The 18,888-nt window shown below is 42.3% G+C and overlaps 1 protein-coding gene across 22 annotated transcripts in view; it reads right to left on the bottom strand.

The window, feature by feature from the left end:
- Positions 1–18,888, bottom strand: part of PLEK (pleckstrin) — a 55,550-nt gene that overhangs the window by 3,625 nt on the left and 33,037 nt on the right. For 15 of the 22 annotated variants that reach the window (XM_046938465.1, XM_046938467.1, XM_046938462.1 and 12 more), the window contains 7 exons: positions 18,115–18,211; positions 16,587–16,730; positions 8,724–8,879; positions 5,028–5,209; positions 3,836–3,927; positions 2,876–3,060; positions 1,354–1,458 (listed from right to left, as the gene is read on the bottom strand). In XM_046938465.1, coding sequence (XP_046794421.1) covers positions 1,354–1,458; positions 2,876–3,060; positions 3,836–3,927; positions 5,028–5,209; positions 8,724–8,879; positions 16,587–16,703 — 837 coding nt within the window. In that variant the 5' untranslated portion in view covers positions 16,704–16,730; positions 18,115–18,211. Of the gene's footprint in view, positions 1–1,353; positions 1,459–2,875; positions 3,061–3,835; positions 3,928–5,027; positions 5,210–8,723; positions 8,880–12,424; positions 12,529–15,601; positions 15,759–16,586; positions 16,731–16,822; positions 16,872–18,114; positions 18,212–18,472; positions 18,747–18,888 lie in introns of those variants that run through there. The other 7 variants (NM_204863.2, XM_046938481.1, XM_046938477.1 and 4 more) reach the window with 5 other exon arrangements.

Genomic DNA, 18,888 nt, shown 5'->3' with positions numbered 1-18,888 from the left:
GCAAAGATGATTATTCTGGCTTAGGCACTCTGGAGAGAGTTCATGGCTGAGAAGCTTGAGCAGACATACCACCACCTGATACAGATGTAAATTCCTCATTGCTATTAGCAGTCGGGCTCAAATCCTAACATCTCTCCACAGCATTCCTGGCTGGATGGCTGAGGAAGCTTCCATGCCAATTCAGAGCCTTTCAGCAATGCCATTCTGAGGCACCCAGCCCTCCTGGGGCTCCAGGCACTGCACTGCACCTTACCTCTAGGGGCTGCCCTCAGAGCACAACATCAGCACGTGGACTTAGCTCCAAGCAGTGCAGGCATCCAAATATTATCAAAAGTCACCTCAGCCTTCAGTTCGTCACCTCCAATCAATCAGTGTTGTTTAGGTGCATTCAAGCTCTGGGAGATCTCATCCTATAGCTCAGTCTGGGCCTGATGGTCATCTCATGGACTCCTACTGGTCACATGGACCGTAGGTATGCATGGACTACATCCAGCTCATCTAGTTCTGCCCTTGGTTCTTCCTGGAAGATAGGAAATTTCCCCTCCAGCACATACGATCATCCTGACATTCCCAGCCTGAAGATGATGAGTCACCAGAAAAGCTGCATGGAAGACAGACTGGGTGACACCCCAGGGAATCAGATCTGGAAGCATTTCAGGAAGCTGAAACACTGACTCATTTTACAGCATTCACAATGCAACTGCAGTAACACCATTACACAGCAGGTCTAGATTTTCCCCATCCATCACTCCAGTCTTGAAAACACACACAATCAGCAGAAGCAGTGGCGCCTACAGTGAGCCACAGTTCACTGAGGGTGGCCAAATCCAGATTAATTGGTGAAGAACATAATGAATCATTTTCTCTCAGCATTTCAAAATATTCGTTTCTCAACTAACTATTGCTGTTTGCAAAGAAGTTGCTCACCAGGCTGAGGTGAATGTGACAGGGTAAACGTTAGCAGAAAGACTCATACTGAATTTCTTCTATTGCTTTTGAGTAACGTAGTTGAACAGGAGAAATGCAAGTGAATACTCCCGAAAAGTACTTATGTTCCCAACAGATATTTTCTGGTTTCCTTCATGGCACCAGACTTCTAGAAGCAGATACCCTTCTTGCTAGTGTTTTAATTAGATATCTTGTTTTATACTAACAGCAATAAGTCTGATCAGAGTTGCAAGAAGTCCTGCTGCTGTGCTACAGGAGGGGTTCTTTGTGTAATAGGGGAGACAGAGGTAAAACCTATTGAAGGAAGACGTGGCATAGGCTTATTTTTCTCTTTAAAGCTTTTAAGGGGAAAAGAGTAATCCTGTATCCACCCCAATGAGAAGCTAAAAGGCATACAGTACTAACCTGTTTTAGTAAGCATCCTTGTTTGACTATCATGCCTCTGAATTCTTCTTTCAGGACCACATCATCATCACTAGAATTCCCCTCACAGAAAAATCCACTGTCAGGCTGCATGATCACAAGAGAACATTAAGCAGTTACACAAATGGTACATGTTTATACATAATGTATGAGTGTGGCTTCTTTGCCTTCCTTCCACTCTGTTTTTGATACCTAAAAAAACCCAACTCTTTTACTGAAAAGCACTTCAGTAAAGTTGAGGACCTCTCCATGTCATGCTGGAAGCATTTCAGCTTGAGGACTATGAAAACAGGTCTTTGGACTACTGAAGAGAGCTGGAGCACCTGCATGCATTGCAGTTTACATGAAGCAAAGGTGGCACAGCCAATACATTTTGGGCTGCCCATTCCCCAACCCAATGCACCACTCCTCTTTCTACATCCAGCACAGCATCTAAATTCTGCTAAGAAGAGGAAATGTTTCCATCTAGGCTGTCTTCTCCACACCAGACAACTTGTGATGCTGCTTAGTGAAACTACGTAGTTCAAATGGTATGAATGAAGGTATCCATTTGTACTGCATATAGCAGTACTTATCATGTGAAGCAGTACTTCACATGATAACAAGCCAGGTTCTGACCTGGAATTACCTCCCTCAGACCACGTTGGTACTGAAACAAACTAAAAGCAAACAGAATGCACAATGGCTATCAGAAGTGTCCTGGGTATCAGGAATCACTATGGCTACATGGTTGCCTTCACCAGCACTGCCAGTGCTTTTGTTTCTACAAAGGTAAAATCTTCCTACCACAGACATACTCAAGGAAAACAAAGCAAGCAATGGGAAATCCATTTTGGTGAAGCAGGGTGATTCTATGTGGTAAGTATAAACAGAACTGTAAAACTGAAGCAATTTTAAACAACAGTAAGAATACTCTTGGCAAGCATAAGTTCATAAGCCAAGCATTTTTAAAACAGTACTTGATTGTGATTGCAATATTACACGTTCTTCATATTCTGTGGACTGATTTGAAGAAATAAACTGGAAAGGTTGGGTAAGCTACCCAGGACACGGGTTATGAGGTAGATAGTGAAAACTTTTGCTTCTTTGCTCATAGGCAAACTCTGCATGTGTACTGAGTCGCATCTGATGGCCCTGAACATAAAAATGTGTTTCCAGCGTGAGCTGCACTGAGAAGCCTCATGATGATGAATTACTCTCTGCCCTTCCACTGAATCATCAGCTGGTGGCCAAGTCTTAGTTACTGCTGAAATTACTGGGAACAAAATCTAAGTTAAAAATAACCCAGTTTGACCTCCGTACTCAGTTCATACAGAGCAACTGAAGAACTGACCTTACGAATGCTAAAGTGAGCCAGTTTACTCTGAGCATCACACAGAGAAAGATATTTAACATGGAATTCTCAATTTCTAACCACCTTTCCTCCAGGACTTGAAAAATAAAGCTGAAGCCTGAAAAGAGTATCTGCAAACCGGAAACAAAAGAAAACCAGTACAGCACTCACAAAGTAGTAATAGGCATCGCTGAGATCCAGGAAAGGAGTATCTGACAGTCCCTCAGCTGCAGCCTTAGATGTATCTCCTGCAGGCTGTAGGTAGCCTTCATTCAAGAGAGAGGAGGCAAGCATGAGGCCTTCTTTGCGATTTCGGATGGAGTTGCTAGACACCAGCCAGTCAATCACAGCAGTGCCTGGTTATAAAGGAATTAGCAATATATCAGCCACAAACCAAGACAAACACACAGAAACCTTATGTGAAAAACAAACAAGAAGAAATAACACCACCACCACAGGCAACAAGTCCACTCCATCTAAACATAAATTTCCTGAAAGATATTCTCAGTGACAATGCAGAGAGTTAATCTGCAAAGTTGCCTGTGTCATCCAGTGAGGTACAGCTAATCCAACTGATGTCATGGGCCAATACAACTCCTGAACACTGCACTTCCAGGAGAAAGGAGCTGGGAAAAGATGCAGGGCTGAGCTGGAAAGCTTCAAGCAGGAGGGACCAGAAAAGCACTAAAAGCCAAGCCTGGAGAAGACAGTCTTTCAAGCTGCAGTGTTACTGACACAGCGTTGTAGAAAGAGGTTGATATTCAAGCTTAGCATCCACAAATCTAACCTGGAGCAGGACAGGAATTAAAATATGACACAGTTTGTTGTAGAAAAATTCAGTGAGAAACAGTTCTTCCGGAATTGTTTCACACAACTTTCTAGAAAGATCTATTTCAATCTTGCTGGCACTCATTTGATTTTCTCTTCTTCACTGTGACTGAACATTCTCAAGCTTCAACCTTTGAGCATGTCCCACAGTGGTCAAGATGACCTCAGTCAGGCTTTCCTCTCAAACTTTCTTCACAAACTGCACTCTAAGTAGCTTAGAGCTGTTTTCGTCTATCTTTAGACTCAGCCCTGTGTTCTTTTTATTGAATGAAAAAAAAAGAACCAAGAACAAGAGCTCCTTACCCGTAAAGCAGTGATTGAACACTTTTTTATCTTTTTCCAGCTTCAATTCCTTTATTCCCTTTTCAGGATCTTTCATTGAGAGGTACAAAGCACTGCACATAAAACAAACAACGAAAACTGTTAGCATATAAAAAGTTATATCCAGTTGTTATAGAAATATTCTTTCACAGAATCTTCATCTTTTGCTAGCATAGTGCTCTCTGCAGTGCTACAGCATGGCTTAGTATTTTTCTCCTGAAAAGCTTTCTGTGCAAAGCACAGAGGCTTCACCATTGCCATCACAAATACAAGAATGGTGCACAAAGGGCTCACTATTAATTACCCCCATTTTGAGACCGTTCCAGCTTGTGATGACTGTAGTTTGAACAGGGGAATTCCTGCTGTGGAGGCTCCTTGAGCAGACAGCCTGTGACATCCCTACAGCCTATCTGCTCTCAGAGGCCCTGAGCAACCTCAGTGACTCCTAATCTGACTTCCTCCCTCCCATCTGTTTTTCACTTGCTCAAAACTAATTCCCTGAGGTTCTGAAATGAGAAGGACAAACACTAGGTGTCACAGGCTAAGTTCTTCAGCTTTTTATACCATCAGAGTGATCCTCTGATGAATCCGGTGAAGACATTTAGTTGGATCTTTGCCCCATGCTGTTTCACTCTCCTCTACCACAGGCTCACTTGTATCTTTGCATTTGCTGCTCAGCGACAAATATCACATTGACCTGTACTGACAAACAGATGGCTTCTTGAGTGTGCCCTTTATATCTCCTTCTCCCTTTGCCCATTCCAAGTTCTCTGACAGCACTCTCTTCATCATGCAAAAACCACTGCTAACAGTAGCATTTGCCAAGAGATCAAATAAGAACATTTTTGCACTAAATTCTGTGCTGTATGAAAATGCTTCTTCTAAAAGAAGAACATGTTGTGCTGCAGTGTGCTCAGAAGCTTGCTCATAAGCAAAATCCTTTGACAAATTAACCTGTTTCTATAAAAGATGATGCATTAAAAAAGATCTTCCCAGTTCTCACCACAAGTTATCTTCTGCCATGCTGAAACTGTCAGTTATGCAGAAAGGACTCCAAGGAAAACTGGATAGGTAGCACAGACAGACATGCTAATAGCTCTTCCATGCTGAGGTTACAAATCTGGTATTGCCTGTGGAGGGAAGTAAACAGAGGAGCAGAGCTACAAGAACACACCTCAAGTTGATTGTTTCAGGCAGTCTGATGGATTTTCTTGTGGATTTCCTGGCAAATCTCTGACCTCCATCTATGCACTGAATTGCCTTTTTGATATCCCGTACCCAAGCATCTCTCTCTTCCAGGTAGGAGGCTTGAAAAAAGTGGTCCTGTTGCTTGGCTGCAGTGAGCTTGAAGACGAACTGGAAGGATAAACAACATTTTTTTCAAGTTACTTTAGTGCAGCTGGTTGGGTCTGATTAACCTGGCGTCCAATGGCATACAGCCTACCTAAGGGACTTTGGAGAGTGCCTTAGAGCCACAGTCAAATAAAATAATTCTAAAGAAAAGCATGGACAGGCAGTACAGATAATGGACTTTTGTTACTTCCCAGCTAGAGCTAACATCAGCAAAAGTGAGTGCACTGATATAGCTGATGATTTTAACATTTGCTGGGAAGTTCAACATAGCTGAAAGACTGAAGTACCCATCCCTTGCAAGCTTACGTGGGTGTGAACCTGTCTTACTGTTTAGAGACATGGTCAGTCTGGAGGAGAGGCAATAACGAGAAAACAAACCACATCATATTGCTTAGAGAAAAGAAAAGATCAGTCACATCAGGGAGTAGCTGCACGCTTGCAGTCTAGCAGACTCCTAAGGGTTTGATAGGGAAATGATAAATCCAGCTCTTAGATACACATCATGATCACTGTCTCTCTAAATACACTGACCTCAGTGGAAAGCCTGTACTCCCACAGAATGAGAACAGATCTTTTAAAGGCAGGACTAGGTAGAGGGAAAAAAATAATGCAATGCCAACTTGGAAAAAAAAACCCTCAAAGTTCAGACTGTGATCTTGCTTTCATCCAGGGACCTTTTGGATGGAAAATCCAGGTCAAATTACTCAGTCAGGAGTGTCCATTTCCTCTAAAATACAACTCCCCATAAGAGGAACTGTTAAGTTTTCCATAGCTGTACAAGAATAAAAAGGCTCAGTAGACATCCAACTGAAAACGTCAAGCTAATAAGGGAGCAAACAGCATAGATCCACAGGGACAAGTAGAGACTATCATCAAAAGGCACTGAGCAGGGGATCTACAGCAATGCAATCAAGACTCTGAATGATTCCACTGAATCATTGGTTGTCTCCAATCCTAGAAGTGAACAAACCCCTTTCTGGAGATGTATATCTATTTGTGCTCTTAAGAAAATTAGAGCATTAGCTTGAACTAAACACCAACACTTCAGATAAATGAATCCCACTATAAGGAACCATACATGATAATGCCATCCAGAGGAAAAGAGAAGAGGAAGGAATATAGCAGAATTAACATCACACTGAGCAATGATAAAGATTCAGATCAAGACCAGTAAACAGTGGTGAGAGCATTTTGCAATAATAATCATTAAACAAGCAATCACAGCCTCTTGAAAACAAGCTTTATCTGTTTAACAAATCCAAGATTACTTCCTTTCCCCTTCAACATCTGCTTTTTGCAACTGATTTACCAAACTAACTGTGCTGGTGATATGCACCCTTGAGGATTCAGACTGTATCACTGCATTGGGGCTTACTTGACTCAAACAGCTGAAATCCAACCAGATGAATATGAAAGTCTGCTCACAGCTTGATATTCCCCACCCCAATGTGAACCCAAATAAGACTAGACTTAAAACAGACCTAATGAGAATTATCCCACTTCTTACCCTGCAGTCTTGACCCAAAACTAAACTTCCATTTTTAGTACTATGAATGCACACAAGCCACTATGAACCATAATAATTCCCATAAGCAGCACAACTGTATGTTTTAGCATGCAATTAACCAGAATGTACAATGCATTATGGAGGCTCTGAATTCAGCCGCATAATAAAGATGTAAAAATATCAAAAAATAAAGTTCCTATATTTTCAAGGAATATATGCAGTAATTTAATCATATTGGGCAGTAACTACTTGTAAGAACAATCCCAATAACAGCACTGCTTGTATGAATGAGTATGTTGCAGTTTTGACTGTTTGAGAAGTCCAAATTTGCAGAGAATGCACATCTTCAGCATTGCTGGTCTGTGGACTTGCAGAGGGACCTCACTGACCTAACAAAAAGGATCTGCTCCAACACCTAATGAAGTCACTGGGATCACTTCCACTGACTTCAACAAACTGCATCAGATCTTACTTCTGAAAAAGCACGTCCCTTGACTTTCTGATCTGACACTGAACACTTTGGACCCCTCTGCCTATTTTGGAAGCGCACGTGCAACCACTACAGAACAACAGTGATTTTATCAGGACTTAAAACACAAAAATAACCATCCAGAAAAAAATGCTTTATGAGGAAAAAAAAAAATGAATGTCTAGTACTGTATTGTAGGATCTGATACTCCAGAACATATATCCTCCCCACATATAGAGTAAGGAGAGCTGCACAGAGGGTTGTTAATTAGATAATGGAGGGATATAGTTTTAAACTGACAGAATTAGAACCAAACGAGTACAGATATACTGTGCTCCTTCATTTGGTTATTTAATGTTCTTGCCCCATGCTTCAGTCCCTGGATGTAATTATACTTCACCTCTACTGTTCAGGGTTTACAAAAGAAGCGAAGTCAAGTGTAGTAATGCAGAGCTCCAGGCTTGCCCATATGCTTGCTGAAGCAGAAGGTCAGATCCAAAGCTGCAGGGGTTAACAGCAAGGCTTGCCCAGCCTTGCCAGAGGTTGAGTAGGGCAGAAGCTGTCAGCAAGAAGGAGTAGATGGTTTTGGTCTCAAATGTTTCTGAATCAACTGAATGCTCTCCCTTGCCAGCTCAGGTATTGCAGTATCTATGATGAGGATGGGATAAGGATGCGATCACAAAATTCCCCTTCCAGACACAACAGTACAGTCTCCACCTGGACTAAACGTATCATTCTTTGGTCATAAAAATCCTGTTTTACCAACACAAATTTTTAAGGAACCCCACGACAAAATAAGTATTCTTACATGGTCATTTTCCTGCTTTCTTTTCTTTCAAACAAAACTTTGAAATTATCAATATCACCATCCCTGCATCTCATTGGAAACTTGGACCTTACCCAGTTGCTTGCTATGCTAGCCCACAGAGTGCCCAAATGCCTAGCATCATTTAAATTAATTTCTCCAGATCAGTTCTGGTTTTTCACTGAGTAAACATGTAGCTCTTAATCATAGGCAAAAGCTCTACACATAACCACACAACATGCAAATTAAACAGATTATATGAATATGAACTACCTGACCTCATGTACTTACCAAATGGCAATGAAACAGTTTGGAATCACAGCTTTTTTTAGGGCATTTGTATCACAGCATTTATCTCCCTCCCACCCAAGCAAGCTAGTCAGTGCTCTTTGGCAATGATTACATTTTTCCACAGCTCATGAGACAGTTTACCACAGTTCTATTCTGTGGCTATTGGCACCATGAAAACACACTTTAGATACACTCTGATAGAGTCAGAAATCCAAAAAATTGCTTTCTGAACTGCTCCTCTTGAAATATCCTGAGTTGTTCCTCAAGCAGTCAAACCTGTCAAACACTACAAAAGTCCAAGCCTGCTTGTGACCCCTTCTAAGACAAATTAGAGTGATCACCAGGATATGTATAAGGAATCTAACTACCAGCCTTGTGCCCTTTTAGGGCCTTCAGGAGTTTAAGTATACTGTCAATCACAGTTATCAGGAAAAGAAATACTTACCATTCTTTTGCCAAAATCTTGGCATGGGCTGTTGATGGTGCTTCCTTTTAGTGGGATCATCCCTTTGGGGCTGTTGTCAGACTTCCGCTTGTAGAATTCAATTCCATCTTCTAAGAGCACGACCCACATTGGCTTCCAGGTATTAAACATGCTACCCTGCATTGAGAAATCACTGTTCACATGGTACCCATTGAAGACGTGATCTTCCACAGAACATTTGACTCTAAATTCATGACAGTGTCTCAAGGGGAACACTAAAGCACAACGGCACCCATCATACTATGCAGTTAAAACACTGCTTTGTTATTCTTCTGACCACCATTTACTTCCTCTTCCAGTGGCCCCACCTGTGAGTTTCTCCAACATTTTCCCAGTAGGCATTTCTTTTCAGAATCAGTTTGTCCCAGCCACATTGATTCAAGATGACAGCCAGCAGGGAGAGGGAGGTGATTCTGCCCCTCTGCTCTCTGCTGTGGGACCTCAGCTGGAGCACTGTGTCCAGATGGGGAGTGCTCAGTACAGGAGAGACATGGAGCTGTTGAAGCATATCCAGAGGGCAGCCACAAAAATGATCCCAGAGATGGAACACCTCCCCATGAGGACAGGCTGAGAGCTGGGGCTGTGCAGCCTGAAGAAGGGAAGGGAAGGCTCTGGGAGACCTGAGTGGCCTTTCAGTACCTAAAGGGGGGCTGTAAGAAAGGAGACAGACTCCTTAGCAGAATCTGTGGGATAAAACAATGGGAAATGGTTTCAAACCAGAAGAGGGGAGAAAGAAGAAGTGGGTTTTTTTTAAATGCAAAGGGCATTGAAACACTGGAACAGGCTGCCCAGAGATGTGGTAGATGCCCCATCCCTAGAGACTTACAAGGCAAGGCTGGGTCAGACCCTAGGCAATCTGATCTAGCTGCAGATGTCTCTGTTCATTGCAGGGGGTTTTAACAAGGTGAACTTTAATGGTCCCTTCCAATTCAAGTGATTCTACAATCCTATGTTCGCAGAGGATTTCTAGACTTCAGAAGATTGTAGTGAGTAGTTCAAGTTTCTTAGGGTGCAGATCCCTAACTGCTGTGGTGAGAATTTGAGGTGCTTCATTTCATCTCTTGAAGGTTTTACTTCCTGTTTCTGAATCACAGTTTTTAGACGAGAGAAACATAGAGAAAGCCAGCGCCAGAACCTGCATATAGTGAAATAAACGGCCAAAGTCTCAGGGCTTCAAAGAGAAGCGATCTGTTTTCTCTGTGCTCGGTTAGCATGATAAAGCACTAGAATTATTAAGAATGTAGTGCTCTAGCTAGCTCAGCTCCCTGGTCCTGCCTGCAAATTGCTTTAAAAACAGTCACAATCCCAGACACCTCAGTGACTTCTCAGCCAAATGAACATTTGGATATGCTGAATATCAACAGCTTCTCTGAAGAGTTACTGAAGAGCACCAGACATACATGGGTCCTGAAGTCTTATATAAGTAGTCCTTAGTCTTTCTGGCACAAAGAGACCCCAGTTTATCCTCCTGCCCTACCATGGTGGCTGGACAGTGTTAAAGCTGCAGAAAGAGGCAAGGCAGACACCATCATACTGTGCAAAGTGGCTTGTTCTGATCTTCAGAAATGAGAAGGGGACTGTGCTAGCTGCATTTGCATTTCTACACACGTGAATGGGACAGAAAAAACATCCTCCTTTCTTCCACCCCACCACTCCCCAGATATAGCCCTTCTCCATTACATCCTTCTTCCTGCTCTACCTTCCATGGCCTTTCACACTCTGAATCAGATCCTACATTCAGCCACAGGGTGAAGAGGAAAACTGTCAGCAGAGGTGTTACTAAGAATGGGACCTGCTCCCAGCCTCTGCAGCCCTCACTGGAGGCAGAAGGTTCCCCACAAGTGAATAACGCTATTTTCCAAAGAAAAAGTCACTGTGCTAGGGGCTTTCTAGAAACCCAGTTGAACAAGGAGTTACAAAGAAGAGTCTCTCTTGGATATGGATTGCACACAGGGATTGAATGCTGTTTCTTTTAGTTTGATTTTTTGCTATTTAAGCTGTATGAATTTATCATTTCTGGAGAACATGAGTGGACCAATAGTTTGTATTTCTGCTAAGGAATCAATTAAGATGGTGAGCCAAGACTTGAACCACTGCACAATCCTTCTATTTGCCAGTCTACCACATCTTCTGATACTTCTGCTAATACTTCCTGAAGATTCTGACGTACCCTGCCAATGATAGCCACGGCACAGCTGGCTTAGACTGGCAGCTTCACATCCACTGTCAGCAAGCCCAAACATCGTCATGGTGGTCTCAGCTAAAACAGCTCATGAAGGACAAACAAGAAGGATGCTGGATTTCATTTTCTTGTACTAAAAATCAAATCACCTCCCCTGCCCCAAAAACTCCATGTAAAGATGGATGTTCTCTGAATTGGTCTCTCAAATCACTAGCTGCTTTAAAAACTCATACACTCTCTCTTTGGTAGAAAAATAAACAAAACACCAAACTTCTGCAGCACTGCATGAGTAGAAGATGAGCCATTTTCTGTATAATCTTCTGAGCAAGCACAAAGTCACCACATATTACACATAGCAGCTTAAGATGACATAAAACCAACACTGAATCCATACGTAATAGATGTCATGTTGTACCAGCTAAAACACTGACCCTCAAGCATATTCCCAGTCTAATGTCTGGGAAAAGAAGAAAGCCAGTGAAAAACAGCCTCCACCCTTGGCAAAGGCAATTGTGGCTAATTTTCCATTAGCAGTAGCCACACAGAAAGACTTCCTGGGGACCCAACACCCACAGGAATGGCAGAGACTCACGCTGGACACCTGCACACATCCTTTCCCTGGCATGCCCAGCAAGACACAGTGTTTGTGTCCAATTTTCTAGCCTTTCCCATGCCATGGAAAAATATAGATTGTGAGCAACTTGCTCTAAGTATTGGGCCATGAGAACTGAAGAGAACTGCAATCTGCCGTGAGTGAATTTGGTCATCTCCTTCCTCATGGCAGCATCAGTGCAGCTTTGAGATTACCGTATAAACTTGCCTCCCTCCAGCACCAATGGAAATAAGACTGAGGAGTGGCCTCTATGCAAGAATGGCTGCAGACCTCTCCAGCCAGCAGCTTTAAGGAGTGGAATTCAGTTTTGATGAGCAGAGACCCCACAGCAGAGCTCATCCCTTACTCCAGATCTGACTTGGTTTAAACTGCTGGACACCAGACTGATCTCACAAAGGATTTCAATAAAAGCTGTAACCTAATCCTTGTGCATGGGATTGTGCATGATCCCACAAGCTCTCCCTGTTTTAGGGACAACAGTCTGCTTCTCTAATATTTAACTCTCTGATAAAGCACACTAGAACAGGCTCTGGTCATTTTGAGCTGTTGCCTATTTTATCAAGCTTCCAATCAAGGCATTTATGTTTCTTAGTAAAATATATATATATATTTGACCCAGAAGTACTGTAGGATAAACACAAATGCCTCATCATATAGTACTGTAACAAGATATAACTGCTAGCAGTACTTCTGTAATCACTAGCATCTCATTGTTTACTACTTGCCAAACTGTTTTCATTTACCTTCTTTTTAAGTAATAAAAGTCATTTCAGTTTTAAGTAACTGAAACCAAAGCACATTTCCCTACAATTCCCCAGCCTGTTCAGTCAGCTCTCTCCTGCACTCTGTCCAAGGCTGCCTGCTTACCTTCTTAACCAAGTAGCCCTCCCTTATGCGCATCGGCTCTCGCTCCATGTTGCAGGCAGTCCTGCTCTCAGGTCTATCAGAGCCAACAGTTAAGCTCCTCTGGTAACAAACTCTGCGGGGTGGGGTTTTTTTACAGTACAGCTGTGTCACTTTCACAAGTTCCTCTGCCTGCTAATCACATGAAAACAAGCCCATTTCCTCTTACAGAGCGAGAGATAGGGAAACATAGAAGCATGAGCGTATTTATAGGTTGCCTCTGACAGAGCAGGCAACAGCACAACAAAATGCTCAACTCTATCAAGCACTGCCAGCCTTGATGACAGAGTCCTGGGAAATTAAATGAGCACTTTAATGCCTAATCCCAGTGAAGAAAGTGCACACCACAAATACATGAACTCTAGCCAAACAATGGAGGGTGGTGTACCATATGGCTTTGTGCTTACCAAAAGGATCTCTTCAAGTTTTTAACTCACTAGCTCTGTCGCTTCATCCCACTTTTGAAGCCTGATTCCTGAGACACAAGCAGGTAGGGTTTGGCAGTAAGCAGGAAAGCCTTTGCTTGGTTAATGATGCTGCGCCCTCTGCTGATACAAGAAATCTGGATTTTAATGCTGAGACTTCCCAAACTGGTTAGATGTCAAAATATCACTTCCTACAAGCACCTTTTACTTGTTACATAGCCCACTTGGTAATGTTTGTTTAAAAAAATAAGATTAAAAACATTTTCCAACATTGGGTATTACAGCAGTCACACTCCCTCTTTCCCATACAGGGGCATACAGGAGGAAGGATGGTGTTACATGGGAGGCAGTGAAGAGGCTGATGCACTGCCAAAAGCAACTCCGTCATGAACAAGATTCCAAATCACGTTCACAGCTAAGCCCACTTAGGCTGCGGCTGAGCCCAGGGTTAACTCAACCTCAGCCACTTGTAGAGGTCTTTTGACCTGACAGGCACAAGGCCTGGAGCTTTCTCCAAATAGCAGCACCACTACTATAACATAAAGAGGTCTTCTGCTGGCTGGGATGCTCCTCTGAGCTCCAGAATCAGGCCAGCAATCTGGTTAGCTTTTCACAAAGCTGCTGCAATGTTCCTACCAGACAAAGTCCATATCCAAATTACCTGCTCTAAGCTCTCTCAAACCATTCTCATCTACCTGCTGCTTATGTGATTGCTCCAGCCCCACTGATGTTTGGCATACTTCAGGGCTTGTAGATCCTCCTGTATAGTGCTTCTGTGCCAAGTAATTTCTTTTGCTTTAAGAAGGGGAACAATTTCCTTTCATTTTGCTGTTTCCATCTTTTTGAAAGGTACCCTTTTTTTCCCCCTTTTTGAGTGGATAACCAACAATACAAGTCATTAACAATAACAACTCAAATATCTTTCATTGCATTCCTGGAAGCCTATCTTTTTTTCAAACTGAAGGCCTCAATGACATTAAAGTATGGAGCTTGAGGATGAACACAAAAGGCCAAGAACTGGCTAACAGCTCCTACTTCTTTCTCTTCCTCGTCTGAGAAAAAGAAAAGCCCTTCCAGCTGAGGAAGGGGTTATAGGAACAAAGACAGAGGAATCTGTCAGTGCCTTTCTCTCTGCAGGCACAGATCTTCCCCTTGGCAGCCCTGCTCACCTGCTGCTCCTGCTGGTTCAGTGTTTATGCTGAGTCAGGAATAGCGTCCTCTATGATAAACTATGATAGAAAGTGTCCAGGGACTGTTCTCGGAAAAAGAACTGTCTGCATGACCTTATATTAAGAAATGGTTTACTGTGAATAGAAAAGGGTGCTGACGCCATCATTAAACAAAGGAAGTTCAATTTCTCATTTACCTGTAAGAAAAGCCCCTATAGATGTGTGAAATGCAATTACAGATACAGTGGCACCAAGCCAAGGACTCCAGAATTTACCATTAGCTACCTAAGCAACGCACTGTCATAGCACAGAATTATCTTTATCTAGTGTTAGCTGGAATGACCTTCTTTTATAACATATGTATATTTATAACACACACATATATATATCTCATCTTCAAAGGTCAGCTATTCCTTTTGTCTTTCTGACTTGGTTTCATTAATCACTCATTGTCACAGGGAATCAGCATTTCACCTTGCCCAGAGAGAAATGTGCTGATCAGCTAACTCACTCAAGCAAAACACAAAGGTCCTTAACCATGCAGTGGCCAAACCGAGTATGAGGGACAGGGTGGACTGCCAATGAACGATGAGCTACTCCTAAAAAGCAGCACAAGGCGTAAGAGAGAAGAAAGTCTGTTTTTCTTGCGTCTCTCCAAAGAAAGATGGATTTCTGGCAAAAAGATTGTAACATGCATTGTGTAAACCTGCTGTAAGTTACCCTGCTCTCATTTCTGTGCAAAGCAGATAAAGGTATGTGATGCTGGATTACACTGGCCACAACAGCACAGTCTGAAACAGAGCTTCATGGTCTATCTCAGTTTATCAGCAAGTACCCATCCTTCAAGGGAAATCTTGCTGCTTTAATTCTTTAGAATACCTTTCCTCCTGCCACTTCAGGACTCCCTCCTGCAAGCATTAAAAAAAAAGTAATCATCTGCATTTACGTGAGTAAGGGATCTAGTTGAGAGAGTGATGTGCGTTTACACCAAGATTGTGAGCCATCTCATTGCAAATAAATGCGTAAGCTGCAAGGAACACAGGCAGTTCCTCAGCCTGGTACATCAGCATTGCTGCTCTGTGCCATCCTTGCATGACTTTTTTTCAAGTGCCATAAACCCACTTAATCTGTAACAGAGTGGTTGAGTTCTCCAGAAATATGCAGCTCTCCAGCAAATCAAGCTGAATTTCCAGTAGAAATTAAATCAAATGCTGTATGTTCAAGATGATTGTGTGTGAAAAATAATAGAAGTGGTTTGCAAAGGTGATAAAGATCCAGTCCAGCTGTCAGTAGAAGTAAAACATTTTCTTGCTTCCACTCAGAAGCAGAGGTTTCAAAAGAATTACAGTACTGAACTGAGATCTGGAGAGTGCAAGTCTCAGCACAATTCACTCCATATGGCTTCACACATACGGCTATTTTTAGCAAATGAGGGATTGTGGCTTCACATCCACTTCTCAAAAAGAAACCCAAAACCAGGACATTTCCAAATTCAGCATGATATTAAAAAAGTAATCAAGGAGAAGAAAGCAGGAAAAGATTATTACCAATGCAGTCTGTGTCACCTTGGAATCCAAATACTGCGTGTTCACTGTCATAAACAAGGCATCTTGTTCTTGTTCTGACCTCAAGGCACATTTCATATATTTAATTCTTGCAGAGCTGTGCAGCAGGATTAACGCACTAGCAGGAAAATGGAAACTCCTGCATAAATAGTAATACTGAAAAGTTAATGCACTTGGCATGCCCTGCATAGAAAGATTACATAAGGTAGACTGAAAACACCAAATGGACTTCACCAGAATGTTTCCTAGGCAACTTGGACCAGCACATAGCATATACCATGGCTTGCGCGCACATTAACTCTGACTTGGCACAGAATACATCCAACCTCATCTGTGACTTAGATCAGTGATACACGTATGTGATACAGCCAAAACACAAGAGAGAGGTGTAGGAGGATGAAGCTGCAGTGTGAGAAGACCTTTGTAGTTCTGGAAAGAAAAGAGAGATGAGGATGACTGAGCACGCTGGCAGCAGATCACTTGAGAAAGCTTACTGCTCTCCTCAAGAGCGTTAAGGGGTGCAACAGTACATGCAAGAATGGTCCAGTATTTCCATCCCAAAGGAAGGGAATTAGCTTAACACATCTTACTGACCCTGGACAACAGACTGGGAAGTCTCAAATGAGAGGGGAAACAAAAAGTAGGCTTGAAAGACTGAAAAAATAAATGGAAGGAATAACAGATAAGTCCATCCACCTGTACTACTAAGCTACTGCTGTGGCTTAAGAGAAATCAGATGTTGGTTTAAGCCCTATGAAACATTTATTTAGCTTTCAATCTGTTAAGGATCACCCCATTTGCTCTGTGCTCCCAGCAAAATCTACATTGCCTTCTCCCTTCAGTTATCTTACTACATACAGAACACGAAGAACTTACCACCAGGGAATTATGCATACTAGCAGCTCCCTGTGAAAATCCCCATGAGACTTGGTAGGAGATGGGTTTCTCTAACCAAGACCCATCTTACCTTTCTCAGTGAGGATGCAGAGCAAGATGCAGCCCATAGCACCTTCATAGGAGCACTGAGATCAAGCCAGGTGGTCAGACTAAGATCAGGATCAATGGAGCCCATGGCTAGGTACATCCATAGCAAAGCTGAAGACCAGCACTCCTGCATGTAGGGAAGACAGGAATTGAAGGTCCAGAGCAGAACTGAAGTAAGGCCCACCTGCAGAACTTAGAGTTAGAGGCTCCAAGCAATACCTTAACTAGAGCCCACCAAGGCTATTAAAGTGGGTAGCTACGTTTCAGCAAGAAAACTAACCTCCCAGAAAGACTTATGAAAGATAACTCCTCCTTTGTTATCTACCTTAACAAAAAGCACCTGGTAAGGTCAGATAAGTGAGAGCACTAAAAGCAGGTGATGTTATCAGATCAATAATAAGAAATACAATGCTTACATTTACACTTGTTTCTTCTTATAAATGCTCAGCTCTGTGTAAAACAGTTACCCAGCCTGTGCATACATGATCCATACTATGATGTTTTTTAAATCTCCCTCATATTTGCAATTTATTTTTATTTTTTTATGCTACAGTGGTCTGGAATAAAATCACAGCCTGAGCTGTGTCCAGAGAAAGATGATCATGCAGGCAGAAATAATAAGGTGAAAAAAACCTGATTATAGATCTGACCTCTTGTGTACTTGGGAAACTAATTGCAATCAATGCCTTCAGCTACAAACAATTTACTACAACATGATATGCCTGGCTCATGAGAGGAGTAAAACTGATCCCTGGCAATGGCCATTATTCTTCACACCACTTTAAGTGATGCTATCAGGTTCCCCATGTGTAAGGCCTCTGTGGTTTCTTACTGAATTACATTTAAACTCATAGAAGTGGGAATTGCTGCAAGCAAAATTTTCAACAAGCCACAAAGCGCAGCAGTTCTCAGCAGAATATAATGGAAAAAGGGAAGTCTTTCTCAATGATCAAACAAGAGGAAAAATGCACACATGGTCTTTTTGAGCCATAAGGTTATGAGATATTTATCTAAATATAGTAACTGCTGTCTTTTCTGAACATTGATTGATAACTTCCAAAATATTTTCAAGACTATCCACTGTTGATTTAGACAATGGTTGGAAGCATTCACTTAACCTAAATTTGGTGTCTGCTCTTGAGGATCTTTAAAGTTAGCAAAGATCCAGGCAACAAATCTGTGAAGTTCAGTGTACGGTTTTTGATCAAATGCTGGTCCTCACTGCAGGATGAGATGCTCCTGGAACTTACTACTTGATTAAATGTAATTACTTTTTGATTAGATATCCTTCAGCAATACAAGGGTTTTAAGTGACTCATCAAGCCCTTATGATCATGTACTAACGTTGATGCTGCTGCTACTTATCAAACAAGGGAACTGTTTTTTGTTTGGTTTGAGTATTTCACTGCTGACTGTTCAGTGGGAGGAGCAATGACTGCATCGTGTAACAACTTCCCTCTATGACAGTCCCTGCTACCAGTAACTGCTATCAAAAATGGGATATTACTTACCGAGCTTATTATACGCACAGTTGTGAGATGAAGGGATCATGCTCTGCTCTGATTTTTGTTGGCTGCTGGCTGACCGAAATATGAAGCCTATTCTTAGCTGGATACGTAATTAAGGCAAATATAGTGAGATTTACATTGCACGAGTTTTCAGCAACATGTATTCTTTTGTTTACTGTTCAAAATTAAATTAATAGACTGATAACATGCACACAGAAAGAAAAGCAGCTGGGTAATGTCAGATGTTCCATTTGACTTAGCAGTATTACATAAAAATACAGGTTTTTTGGCCCAAATCCTGTCCCAACTGTGCCAACGTTGCAGTTTTAAAAGAATAAATGCAAAAGAGTGGAAAGGATGCCTAAATCTTCTGCTCCTGGGTGAAAAGTAATTTCTGCAAACGTTCTGGAATGAGATGGGCGGAGAGCTGAGAACTGGAAGTAACAACTTCCAGTTTCAAAGATCTTTCTTTTTAGAGAAATGGTACATTATGGTTTTTTGTTTGTCTTTTGTTGTTGCTGTTGTCTGGTTGGGTTTTTTTCCTGCGATAATATGAGAGTTGGGATAAGGCGGTAACGGAAGATGCCAGAAGAAATCGCGCCCGATTGCACCGCTGAGAGCTGCGCTGCTGTCCGCGCCCATGGTGCTGAACCGCCCTGCCCTGCCCTGCCCGGCCCGGGAATGACGGCGGGATTAAGGCTGCCATAACCGAGGCCGGATTAACTCCCTGGAAACCCGCGTCGATTTGAGCAGCTGCAAATGTCCCCCAAACAGGGA

The sequence above is a fragment of the Gallus gallus genome, chromosome 3, assembly GCF_016699485.2.
Source record: "Gallus gallus isolate bGalGal1 chromosome 3, bGalGal1.mat.broiler.GRCg7b, whole genome shotgun sequence".
In the NCBI taxonomy this organism is placed as follows: domain Eukaryota; kingdom Metazoa; phylum Chordata; class Aves; order Galliformes; family Phasianidae; genus Gallus; species Gallus gallus.
Note: the sequence above shows the minus strand (reverse complement) of the source record. Positions and strands in the feature narration are given on the sequence as shown.